Source organism: Neomonachus schauinslandi, chromosome 16 (assembly GCF_002201575.2).
Source record: "Neomonachus schauinslandi chromosome 16, ASM220157v2, whole genome shotgun sequence".
Lineage (NCBI taxonomy): Eukaryota > Metazoa > Chordata > Mammalia > Carnivora > Phocidae > Neomonachus > Neomonachus schauinslandi.
Genome location: NC_058418.1, coordinates 32,342,772 through 32,355,788, shown reverse-complemented (window position 1 = coordinate 32,355,788; position 13,017 = coordinate 32,342,772). Strand labels below are relative to the sequence as shown.

Below are 13,017 nucleotides of genomic sequence, written 5' to 3'. Positions count from 1 at the left end.
TGCGTGAGGTTGCACAGTTAGTTGACAGAACCAGGATTTTAATTTGAGCCTTTAACTCTTTAAGTCTGGTTTTCTGTGCTTTCAGTGAAATTTTTAAACAAATGCTAGTGCCCAGGCGTCTGCAGCAGTGATGGAAGGGTGAAGGGATCTTTCCGATTTCCAAGTTCACTTTTAGCTTGCTTTCCATGTACCAAGAACCAAGTATCAGCATCACCAAGGCTCAGTTTGTTTTTATTGATATATTATTGATACTAGTTTCAGGTAACAATTCAATATTGTAAGTATTGCAGAATGGTCCATCCATTTTTCTTGTGATGAGAGCTTTTAAGATCTACGCTCTTGGCAGGTTTCTGATACACAATAATACAGTATTAACTATAGTCACCAGGCTGTATATTACATCCCCAGGACTTATTTTGGCTTTGTTTTTTTTTTTTAAGTGGTGATTTGGCCTGTTCAGGAGTTTGGGTGCATTCCTTTCCCCTGTGAACTTGAGCCAGCTGGGAGAGGGCTTGCTTGACTGATCCACTCAACCTGGGCAGAGAAGGGGGAAGAAAGCAGAGATGTCGGGGTCTGCTCCCATGAACCTTGGAGGTGAGGGCCGTGGCCACCACACCTGAGGTAGGTGGTCCGTAAGAGTTTGAGCATTTGGGATGGACATCAGCATAAGGCAGGGGCTCGACCGTAACATGGCCCAATAGATGTCTATCTTCCTGGTTTTACCAGTCTGGTAAATTCCTCCTGGGGGCAGGGTATAAGGGAGAAGTCTGCATGAGAAGTGGTCCCCCCGATACACCTGTCCCCTGAGGGCTAAGAAGGGGATGTGGGGCTGGGAGGAGAAGGCTGCTCCCCTTTAGAGACTTCTGGTCAATCATAGCTTGACAGATTAGGGGGTATGGCTCAGGACTAAAGCATTTGACTGCAGAACTTGACAGATTATTCCAGGCTTGGATGGGTACAAACTTCCCTGGATGTGACATCCAGCTGGATTCACTTCAGCTGCTGAACAGGTGGGCAAACAAGCAGACTTGTGCTGTTGTTCTAACTCCCAGTCTTACAGCTGGCCCAAGCAAGGGTTAGGCACGAACCGAAGGAGCCAAGACACACTGGCCCTGGGTCCATCCATGTTGCCAGCTGGCCCCATGGGCCACTGTGCTGTGATTGCCCAGAGGTCCTTGGGGAAATGGGGCACCATGCAGTCCTGCAGCCCTCTCAGAAGTGAAGGAGTCCCGAAAGGATATTTCAGCTCACTTTTGGTGGCTGCAGAACCATCAGGGCATTGGAAGCTGAGGATAAAGATCTCAGATCCTCACACTGTCAGCAGGTAGACGGGGGTCCTTGAGGCTACCAGGCACCTGGAGTTGGGAACCTCCCTGGTAGTGCCCAGCTCTAGAGGGCCCCAGTGACAATGACTGACCTGGGAGAGTGGTTCAGGATAATAGACCTCCCAGATTGAGTGCAGAGAAAGGATAAATTCATTAGCAACTTGAGCAGACTCCTTTGCAGAGTCAGAGGAAGATGCTGTGTAGTAAGCACGGGCTCTGGAATCGGGCAGATCCGGATGTAAGTTCTGGCTCTGCCTCTGCGACATTTGATTAGCTTCTCTGCTTCTCATCTCTGAAATGGTCATAGGCATAGGCTCTAGGCTATTGGAAGGTTCATCAAGATTATGCCTGCAAAGCTCTTAATGCGGAGCCAGAACCAGCGCTTAGTAGAACTGTTATTGGTTGCACAGAAGCCTGGGGCACAGGGGTGACAGAAACTCCAACGGGGAGGTAGATAAGACAAAAGGATGTGTTAGGTGGAAGAAAGGGGAGAACTGGGAGGACCCCGAGAGTGGGCCCCTGGCTGGCTTCATGAAGTGCGGCCTAGAAACAACCAGCAGCTGTCAGCTTAGCATCATGCGGGCAAAGAGGCTCTCCCGCACTGTAGACCACAGGGCGTACCCCGAGGCCCGGGAGGCCCGAAAGAGGAGCAGGTAGGTGGCTGCGACGGCCACCTTGTGTGTATGTCTGGGTGCGCGTGCGCGCGTGCAGGGCAGTGTGTAGATTAAGAGGAGGAGGGTGGGTACCACGTGGTAGTGGCTGGGCCTGGGGACCCCGGGACTGGTGTAGGCTCCGCAGGGGCTACGGTTGCTGGTGGGGCCCGGGGCATTTTATCTGTCCGCAGATACGTATTGAGCCTGTGCTCTGTGCCAAGTCCTGTGCCAGTTTAACAGAGTGAGTACTGTGTGCATGGAACGCGTGCCCCACCTTGCTGGGGGAAAGAGCTTTTTATGTTTCCTTCCCCAGATCACTGAGCCCATCAGGTCCCAGCTGAGGGAGGCGCATGACACAGGGACATTGGAAACTCCTTTATTACCCTGAGTATAACAACTAGAACACAGTCACAGTATAAAAAAACAGCAGGAAGTAAGTGCAGGCAATGACACAAAGTATGCACTGGGGACACGCTCCTTTCAGGGTCTGCAGCTAGTTATTTGGAAGAAGCCAGTTAGGATTGTAAAAATTTTCTCTTTAATAACAATTTCACTAAAATTATACAAAGTACATTCAATACTTAAGGGGAGGGAGGAAGCCAGCTTGGCCCGGAAGTATCATCTGTTGACTCCAACAAAGGAAGCCCAGCTGAGCTGGGGGAAGGTGGGGGGGTGGAGGTCTGGTTGTAGAAAATAAAAACGTGGATGGGTTAAAAACAAGGTGCCCCCCCGCCCCACCAGGAAGCAGGGTGAGCGTGCACGTTCCTGGGAGGGTGGGAGGCCCAGCCGGCATGCTGCTGCTGGGCCTGGGCTGGTGCTCAGGCAGGCTCCGAGTGGGTGGGGGGCAGGTTTTTATGCTTGAAATACTGCACGACTTGTTGGGGCAGTTCTGCCAACACAGCTTTGGCCAAGGTCTCTTTCGCTGCCTGTGGGGCCAAGGGGGAGGTGGAGAGGAGAGATAGGAAGGGTCAGTGGAAGACCATGGTGAGGGGGCTCCATGCCCAGACTGCTTTAAGAGACGGTGTCCCTGGAGGACAGAATCAGGGCCAGGACTGTCTAGAACTCGAGTCCCTTGTCCCAGCCAGGGTCTGAAACCCCACTGCTAGCACTGCTTTTCCTTTACCTGAAGTCTGACTCTTTCCTTGAGCACTTGAGATGCCCGACGATCGCATTTTAAGATGAATGTGTCTGTGGGAGGCTTTTCAGGGAAAGAGACAGTGGAGGCGAGCTGCACAGCCTACTCACCTGACAGACATTTCCTGAGCACCTTCTTGGCCCATATAAATGGGCCAGGACTGTCTGGCTCACTGCTGAATGCTCAGCCACAGGCCAGCCATGGGGAGGTGCTCAGTCAGTGTCCTGTGCATGAATGGGGGGCCGAGGCCCAGCATATGTCCTCAGGAAACTAAGGCTCCAGAGGAAGGAGTTGGACCACCTCAGGCAAACCCAGAGGGCATTGGGTAGAGGTGTGAGCACCACTGGGTATAAAAGTGGTAAGTTCTTGCTAGGACTGGCTTGTAGGATCTGCACCACAGAACCCCAAGAGTCCCTATGGCTGAGGGCACCAAGGTCTGGAGAGGTCAGGGACTTGCCCAAGGCCACACAGTAAGCATCTAGTTAAATAAGAGTTGGGCTCCCAGGTGATGGGACAGGGGTGGCATCTGAGACTGCTCCCCCTGGGATCCTGGTGGGTCCAGCTGCTAGTGCAGGGACCTTGTGGGCAGACCTGGGGTCACCTGCAGATAGGCCCAGAGCCACCTCCAGGAACAAGGTGGGGCCACCAGTCCCCGTGCAGAGCAGGCCATCCTAAGATGTGCCTCGTTTTCTATCTGTGAAGTAGGCTGGTTGAGGTGTGACTACCCCCAAAAGCCTCTCTCACCCCTGGGCCTTTGCTCTCAGCCCCCTATCTGCCTGGAATGCTTTGCCCCACCTGGATAACTCCAACTTCTGGTTCAGGACCTTGGTCAGGGCCTCCCTGAAACCCTGCGCTGGAGCCCCAGTGTGGGTTGGGCACCGCTCCCTAGGTTCCATGAGCTTGCTAAAGCCGGCGCTCACATGGTCGTAGGGGCTCGTGTGGGGGTGGGCCCTCGGGCAGCACACAATAGAGCGGAGGGCAGAGGAGCCCAAGACAGTCATCCTTATTAACTCTGGTTGCTGGGGTCCCCTAAGCACCCCCTCCCCAGCCTGGGCCCACACTCACGTTGCGGAACTCTCGGAAGGGCACGAACTGCACGATGTCACGGGCCGCCTCCTCCCCGGTGTGCGAGCGCAGCGTGCGGCTGTCCCCGTCCAGGAACTCCATGGCGGCAAAGTCAGCGTTGCCCACGCCCACGATGATGATGGACATGGGCAGCTTGGAAGCCTGCACCACGGCGTGGCGCGTCTCCTCCATGTCACTGATGACGCCGTCCGTGATGATGAGGAGGATGAAGTACTGCTGCAGGGAAGAGGCAGCCAGGTGCTCTGAAGTCTTTGGCCCCCCTTCCCTGGCCTCCCAAAACCCTCTGACCCCTGGGAGGACAGCTCTTCATGCCCAGCTGCCGCCAAATCCCAGCCCGCAGCACCCCACCCCTGCAGGCCTCTGGCCATCCAAACCCTGACCTGGTCCCAACCCGAGGCACAAACTGCCCTCTTCCCCCTGCCCTGGCTGTGACCTTAGACACCGCAGCTCAGTGCTAGGGTCCCGAACTCCAGGCCTGGCCCTCTGGCTGCTCTGCTGTGGGGCTCGGGGCAGCTGGCTGACGTTGCCGTGCCTCCGCTTCGTCATCTGCACGGTGGCAGTTGCTGTACCACAGCGGAGCTCTGTGCCCGAGAACTGCATCCCTGGCAGACAGGCCGGCCGGGGAGGGAGGCGTATCCTGGCCGACCCGGCCCAGCCTCACCTTCTCCGCCCCGCACAGATCTCTGCAAGCTGCTCCTTCCCCGGCTGCAGGGCTGGCCTCTGAGACAGGCTGCCTGGCACACAGGCCAGTGCTTCTGGACACACACAGCCTCAAGGCACAGGGTTACGTCTGCAGCGGTCTTTCACTTCCGCGGACGGTACCCAGGAGGGAGTCTCGGGTCGGTTCTAGTGGGCCTTTAATGCCTCTCATGTGCTCACCTTCCTTATTAACAGAGGCGGGAAGCGCAGAGCTTCAGGGGACGACAGTTTCTAGCTAGACTTCAATACCAGGTACAATTTATTTTTCCTGTTACTCGCTATATATGGCAAGCGGTAACTTTTCACTTACGGTGGGCTATACAGTTTCCTTATAAAATTACTTAAAAATACTGATTAGCATGGGCATGTATGGCCATAGCATGGACTGTGAACGGGACATGGTGGGCACATGAGGTTCAGGAAGGCTCCCTAGATGGCCTGGGCAGAGGCCCCAGAATACCAAGCCAGCTGACACCTTAGTGTCAGCTCTGTCCTTAGCACCCTCTGGCCCCTTTTTAAGGAACCTGGTTTGCCCCATCTGTAAAATAAACAGAAAAGCCCTATATGGCCCTAATATTCTTTGAGGCTTTTGCCTTCTAGTCTGATCCTTCTGGTTCTCAGGAGAGGAAAAGGGGGGCCAGACTAGTCCAGGTCATAGAGGGCAGAACCGAGCCAGACCCCAGGTCAGCACCTGGCCACCTTCTCACCCAGCAAAACCATTTGCTCACTGGGAACCATACAGAGGCTACAAGTTCAGCCCCCTACTCTCCTGCTTGTCGCCCACGCACAGCCCTGGAAGGAGCGGGTGAGCCGCTCGGAGGTGTAGACCCACCATCCTAACCCACCTCCTGCACTGTGCCTTTAAGAGACTGAGCCCTTGGTGCTGGGGATACCTGTTGCTATGGAGATGGCAGCCTGGATCCCTGCAGTGGAGGGCAGCAGCTGCCAGCCCCCCATGCCTGTGGTTGGAGGGCCTTATAAGCCCATCTACACCCTTGTCCCCCCACAGCCCACCGTCATTCCAGCACCCCTTCTGTAAATGGCCCTCTAACCCCACTCCCCTCCCGCCAGAAATAGTCCAGGGCAAGATTTCCGGGGCACCTAAGCTGGCAGAAGGCACGGAAGGTCCTGGTGAGGAGGAGGGAGAATGCCTGACCTCAATCGACAGGTTCACCACTCAAGGCGGGACTGGCCTCCCACCCTCCCCCCATGCGGTCCTCAGCTTTCTCCTCTCACTCAGCCGCATGTCTATCCTCAGGCCTGGGCCTCCCCCAGGCCTTGGATCCTCCTTCCCAGGGAGGCGGGCGCAGCCTGGGGCTGGGTTCCTGCAAGACCATGGGCACCACCTGACAGGGTGAGAAAGTCCCTGCTGATGCACCACAGTGCACAGACCCTGCCATCCTCACGCTGGGATTCTGTTTTAGAGATGAGGAAAGGGCTTAGAAGGGGGTTCAGCGACTGCTGGGAACTGGCACAGTCTAGATCCATACACAAGCCTGGCTGACTCCAGAGCTGGGGCTCTTTCCACAGCGTCCCCCTCTGCCACCCCTGTCCCTCCCGTTTTGGTGGCCCGGCCTCTCCAGTAATGCGCCCCGGCAGGAGGAGCTTTCCCACCCTCTCACCCCACTGTCTAGACTGTCAGACGGTCTCAGTGTCTAGGCCAGCAGCCCAGGGAAGAGCCAGAGCCATGGCACTGGACATGAACCCTCACTCCTGTGCGTGCCAGCCAGCCAGCCATAATATCCACAGCCATGGGCCTGATCTCAGCTTCTGCCCAGCCGGGCCAGCCTTGGCAAGGGACCTGCAGCTAACATGTCCTGTGCTTCTCACCCACCCCAGGCGGAGCCTCTACATTCCACTACAACCCCAAGGCTCTACAGCCCCACCCCCAAGACAGAAATGGGAGGGGCTGTAGACGAGGAGAATGAAGGGCAGAACCGGGCAGGAGGTGGTGGGAAAGGGTGCTGCTGTCCCCACAGACAACCCTGGTCTCCCCTACCCCCAAACTTTCCCACCTGCACACCCTTCCTGGTACCCTTCCTCCTGCCTGGCATACCCTTCCAGCCACAGTTCCAAGACCCATTGGAGCGTCTGCGCCTCCATCCCAAGCTGGTGGAAGGCCCTCCGCAGCCCGGAGCTCCACTTCCCCTGCCGGCATTACCCCTTGTGGGGGGCGGGGGGTGTCTCCTCTGGAGATTCCTCTCCCCCACTCGACACCCCGAGTGCTCCTCCAGGCAGCCCTTTGCAACCCTCTTCAGCATCTCCCAGCTCTGGCACCCCGTCCCTGCCCCAGAACCACAGTCAATCACCGTCAGGTCCAACCAAAAATCAAAGCACCCAACACCATTCAAGGATGGAGTAGCTTTTGCCTTTACCCAGAGGTTCTTCAGGCTTCTGGGACTGTAAATAGCCACTTCCCCTAAAGCGTTTAACGTATCAGATTTATAAGAAACCGACCACAACAATTCCAGTCAGAGTCTGGGGGAGCTGCTCCCTGGCTTATTTCTGGAAGTTGGCTGCCAAAGACCCTTGGGGTGGGGGGAAATTCCAGGGCCCTGTGTCCCAGCTCCCCCTCCACTAGGACACCAGATACCTAGGTAGCCAAGCAGGAATGGGCCATGGACAGCAAGACCCAGGGCTTATGGGCAGAGAGAAGGATGGGGGCCCCATAATGGGGATCGTCTAGCCCTTTCTGAACCTCTTAATACCCTCAGTGGCTCCCCCATGGCCCTCGAGAAAATCCAGGGTCCTCATTGCCTTCCAAGGCCCTGTGGTAGCTGGCTCTCTCCTACTCCCAACTCACTCCTCTCACATCAAGACTTCTTCCTTCAGTTAGGTCCAAACACCCTGCCTCCTGGGCTTTGCATATGCTGTTCCCTCTGCCTGGGGCACTCCACACCCATGCACACACATGACTTTTACGTGGCTAACTCTTAAGCATCCTCCACGTCTCAGCCTGGACATCACTTTTCCAAGAAGGCTTCCCTGAGCCCTCTGGGTTAGGTGCCACCTTTAGGAGGCTGGGCCTTTGTCAGCACAGGTTTAATCAGTGCATCACAGCTGCTGTTTCCCCAGCCAGGTTCCCCACTAGACTGCAGGCTCCGGGAGGGCAGAGGCCGCGCATCATGGTCTCCCTAGTGCCGCACAGAAATATGCTCCGGAAAGATGGGTTGTGTGTGTGAACGGGAGAGCGCAGGCCTGCCTAGAGCAATGCCTCCTACCATCTGCTCTCGAGTTCCTGTACGTGGGTGTGCACGCGTGTGCATATGTCTAGGGCCAGGGAAGGTGAAACCACACTGAGTATTGCCTCCCCCTGCAAAGCGGCTGTATAAAAGTAGCGCTTAATCCACAATTTATTTCCCTTTGCCTTGGGTCTAACTGTGCTCAGAGGCATCCCCAGAAGTGCTTACTGTGTGCCAGGCACCGTGCTGAGCAATTCACGTGCCAATCTGGTTGAATCCTCAGTGTTTCTAGCAGGCAGCCACTGTTCAGCACCTCCACGGTACAGGAGAGGAAACAGGTTCAGAGAGCTTCAAGCAAGCTGCCCTGGGTCACACAGCCAGGCAATGGAGAAGCTGGGGTCTGAATGGGGTCGATGGGCCTCGGGAGCTCGAGGCTGAGCCATCAGGCAGCACCACCTCTGGTGCACGGTGAGCTGCAGGCTAGAGCCAGGCCGGAGGTGGAGAAGTGGATCTGTTTGGACATCAGGGGGAGAGGGGCTGATAGAGACTCTCCGGTCCCACTCCTGCTGGGGGATGGCCCAAGTCACAGGGATGGGGGCACTGCATCCTGGAAGGTGAGGATGCCCAGAGAAGGCTGCCTCCCCAGGTTGGAAGGACCGGGTTATGCCCAAAGTGGCTGGGGCACCGAGAGTGCCGGATCCTTGCCTTGAGACCACCAGGGTGCTGCCTAAAAGTGGCTGGGGTGTTGAGAGGATCAGGACTGGGCAGAGAAAGGGCCAAGTTTCCCGCTCCAGGGAGCCCTCAGCATTTGTTCCCCAGAACACCAAGATCCCCTTCCTGGCCTGCCCCAGGGCCCCAGGCCCCTTTCTGCCCGGAGCACACCTCCTGCGCTGTCCCACCCTGGCTCCGCCTGGCAAGAACACGGGCCTTGTTCCTGCTACCACACCCGTTCTTCCTGTTCAACAAGGATGCGTGCTGTTTTCTGCCATCCGTTTCATAACTGGCTCAGGCCGCTAACAGACGGGGCGGGACAACGGCCTGGCTGACCACAGGCATCCAAGTGGTGCAAGCCCAGGGGCTGCCTCGCCAACCAATTCCAGCCCTGTGCCCCCAGGAATTAAAAACCAGCCCCTCCCAGGCCTTGCCTTGGTCGCTGTCCCATTCAGGTGGCCCCAGATTCTCCCAGCACCCCGGGGGGGGGGGGGGGCCTTCCTTCGCCCCTTTCATACAGGAAATGGGCTCAGAGCAGGAGGGGGCCTGTCTCAGGCCCTCAGCGGCAGGCGCAGCTGGCACTACAGCAGATCCTGCTCCCGGAGGCAGAAGACACCCGGACCGCCTTCCTTCTCCCCCAGCCCTTGCGCCATGACCTCCTTCCTGCCGGCCCTGGCCTCTGCAGTCTGCTCTGCCTGTCCTTCCTCATCCCCCAGGTCTCTCTGGGGGCAGGTGCTGTGTGATCTTGCTTAATCTGAACACCACCTAGTAGGTCTTATTAGTTTCCCATCGTACAGACAGCGACTCGGAGGCTCAGGGAGGTTCCGTGCTTTGCCCAAGCCACAGGGAGGAAGGGGTGGAGCCCGGATTCAGACTCTGGCAGCCTGACCGGAGAGCCCCCTTCCACCTCCCAAACAACCAGACTGGGTCCTGCTGTCCTGCCCTCCCCAGGGCGACCCTGGTGTCCTCTTCTCTCGCTTAACCTCTACAGCCTCCATCTTTGCTGCCACGCCCAGAAGCCAACCTCTGCCTCCCTAGGAATCAGGGAGGGGTCTCGCTCCTCTGGTGGGCCCAATGGGACCAGGTCCTTTTCCCTCTGGAGGGGCGCTGGCGGGCGTCCCCGCCCCCTGCCTCCCGAGCCTCGCACAGCACTCCCATGGCGGGGCCCACAGATTCATCCACCCCCAGGCGGGGTGAGTGCCTGCCATGGGCCGGATGGTGGCAAACACGCAACAGCCTGGCCAGTGGGGCTGGCAGTCGGGGGGGCGGGGGACACACCACGGGTGAGGAGACATGGAGAAGGTAAACTAGATGCCGCTGCCATCCTCAGAGTCCAGATGAGAATCAACAGAGAAGGCGGGAGATCAGCCTCAGAGGGATGGTCAAAGAAGGCCATGGGGGGGGGGGTGGCATCTGAGGGGACACCAAGGAATGGGTAGAACCAGCCAGGCAGAGAGTCAGCAGGGCAGAGGGTCTGCGAGGGGTACAAGCTTGTGTGTTTGAGGGACAGGAAGAGGGTAAGATCAGAAGGGAAGGCAGGCATGGGGGGTAGGAGAGGAGGTCTCTGGAAGGGAGTGGCTAGGGAGTGGCAGGCTCCGACAGGACCCCTGCAGGAGAATGGATTGTAGGGGCCAGAGACAGAAGCTGGTGGCCTTGGCGCTGGGAAGACAATCTGAGATACCATCTTGGAGGTGAATGAAAAGGACAGTCTAGAAGGGACGTCAGCCTGGGCGCAGAGACTCTTCCTTTCCAAGGGGGAAGCCCAGAGCAGGCCACAGGCTTGGGAAGGTCTCCCAGTGGGGAGCGGCCAGGCAGGAGGCAGACCTAAGTCTCCTTGGTGACAGCCCAGGCTCCACCACCCAGAGCTAGGAGCTGGGTTTCCAGCCTTGGCTGGAACCTGACAAGCTGGCCTGGGGAAGGCTATGTGTGGCACCGCCCCTGGGGCTGGGGGAGACGGCTTCATGCCGCATAGTCAAGTCAGGGCAAATCCTGGTAGGTGCAGGGCGAAGTGGACAAGGTGACCCTTGGTGACCCCAACACTGGCATTAGGCCTGAAACTAGAGGGCAGAGACAGGACCAGGGATGCAGATGCCATCGATGGCTGTCTGCCATGTATTCCAGATGCCACACAGTCGCCCTGGCAACCTCCCACCAGGCTGCCTCTAGCCTCATCACTGAGCACTGGGCCAGGGCCAGACAGTGGCCCAGAAGGTCAGCTTTAAGGCTGCAGGGACCACCGTCTCTTGGTTTCCATGTGTCCCAGGAATAACGAACACCGCCTGCCCTGGGGAGGCACCTCCCACTGATTACAGTCTGATGTCCTACTAAGCATGAACGGAATCACTGTGTCTTTTTCAAGTCTGTGCTCCGGAAAGCCAGGATCAATCGAGTTGAGCTTGGTCCAACCCCCTTACCATACTTGCAGGTAACCGAGGCAGAGAAAGCCAAATATCCAGCTCACCAGCCCCATGGGGGTGGGCGGAGTAGGGGCGGACCTCAGTCTGGCCCTCCTGTCAGGCAAGGAGGGCCCAGCCAGGGCCAGCCCTCTCCCGCACACCCACGGCGGCGGCTGCCTACTCACCGTGGCCGTCTGCTGCTCTGTGGCCTGGGCCGCAAACCGCGCCACGTGGTTGACGATGGGAGAGAAGTTGGTGGGACCATAGAAACGGATATGGGGCAGGCAAGCCGAGTATGCCTGGGCGATGCCATCCACACCTGCCTCGCGGGGGGCGGGGGGGGGGGGGAAGACTGCATCAGCCTCGGTCCCCCCTGACCCTTCACCCATCCTCATCCCATTTGCAGATCCTGCCTCTACTTCATGCTCGCCCCAAATGCCCCTACGGTGGCCAGCATGGGTCCCGTGAGACCAGAAGCTCCCAAAGGGCAGGGCCAAGATGGTATAAAGCAAAGAGCCCTGAATATGGAGTCAGGCAGACCCGAGTTCAAATCCTGCCTTTGCCACTTCCTAGCTGTGGGACCTGAGGCAAGTTGTTTAATCTTTCGGAGCCTGTTTCCTTGTCTGGCAATGGGACTGATAATCTTCACTCGGGCAGCTGGCCAGAGGAGGGCTCAGCAGGCTCTTCCCAGGGAAGGGACTTGGCAGCCGGCCATCTTGACGTCCATTCTGGCTATGCTACAGTTTTTGCCGAGGGTTGCTCGGGGGCGGGGGTGGGAGGGGTGGGGAGGACACGGAGATGCTTATGTAGCCCCAGCACACAGTAGGTGCTCTGTAAACGGCCACCATTATAAGACGACGACTATCCCACAGCCCTGTGGTCCTATCCAGGCGGCCTCTAGCTGGGGAGGAGGTTGATCGACCTGATTTTGGACAAAGTCTCTGGAGACCTGCTCCAAACTAGACAGAGCCCAGGAGTAGTACCAGCTACATTTCTGGCCAACAGATGCCCATGGCTTCTGAGTCACGGCATCGTTCCCAAGTTGGTGACTTGATGCATTTCCCTTCCAAGTACAAACTGGGCCCAGCTGTGGGAATCCCCAGGGAAGGCAGATGCTCTATCCAAGCCAAATCCTAGGCTGGAAGGTCTCATGAGGGTGGGGCCCACCCTCTTCCATATCCACCTGGAGCCCCCTTCCTCTTCCAGTAGTCTCTTAACTGATTCTGGAGGCTCAGAAATCCTCTGAGGCCGAGGGGGCAGAGGTGAGCACAGGCACCACTCACTGCCTGCCCCTTTCTCCCCCGACTCCCACACCGGCAACCCTCAGTCCTTGGTTGCCAAGGCTCTTTGTGGAAGGCAAGAGGGAGCAGGGTGGGGCAGAGATGGGCCCTTCAGCAAGGGTGGGTGGGAGGTGAGAGACAGGTATATAATCTGCTGCCCTTACCTCCTCCTGTCCTACACAGGGCTTCCTGTCAACGCTTCCCTTAATTCTCACCTGACGCACCGCCTGAGGTGAGCTAAGCAGGTATCACACTCCCTGGGGCAGGTGAGGAGGCAAAGGCCCTGAGAGAAGCAGTGATCTCTCCCAAGGTCACACAGCCAGGAAAGGGTAGCGGCTGGCCTTGCATCCAGGACCACCTGACTCCAACCTCCAGCTCTGCCCCATCTGTCATTAGGAGCAAGCATGAGGGGGAGGGTATGGGAGCACAAGACAAAACCTATATGCTGCCCCTCCCTCCGCCCAGGGCAGGTGCAGGCGGGCTTGGCACTCACCTGAGCAGAAGGGGTTGGTGGGGTTGAAGTTGATGGCAAACTCATGGGAGACCTGAA

The 13,017-nt window shown here is 57.6% G+C and overlaps 1 protein-coding gene across 3 annotated transcripts in view; it reads right to left on the bottom strand.

Moving 5' to 3' along the window:
* Positions 1 to 2,338: 2,338 nt before the first annotated feature.
* CPNE2 (copine 2) overlaps positions 2,339 to 13,017 on the bottom strand; it is a 31,590-nt gene continuing 20,911 nt past the window's right edge. For all 3 annotated transcript variants that reach the window (XM_044922114.1, XM_044922113.1, XM_021705807.2), the window contains 4 exons: positions 12,961 to 13,012; positions 11,373 to 11,506; positions 4,179 to 4,415; positions 2,339 to 2,904 (listed from right to left, as the gene is read on the bottom strand). In XM_044922114.1, the coding sequence (XP_044778049.1) occupies positions 2,797 to 2,904; positions 4,179 to 4,415; positions 11,373 to 11,506; positions 12,961 to 13,012 (531 nt within the window). In that variant the 3' untranslated portion in view covers positions 2,339 to 2,796. The remainder of the gene's footprint in view (positions 2,905 to 4,178; positions 4,416 to 11,372; positions 11,507 to 12,960; positions 13,013 to 13,017) is intronic.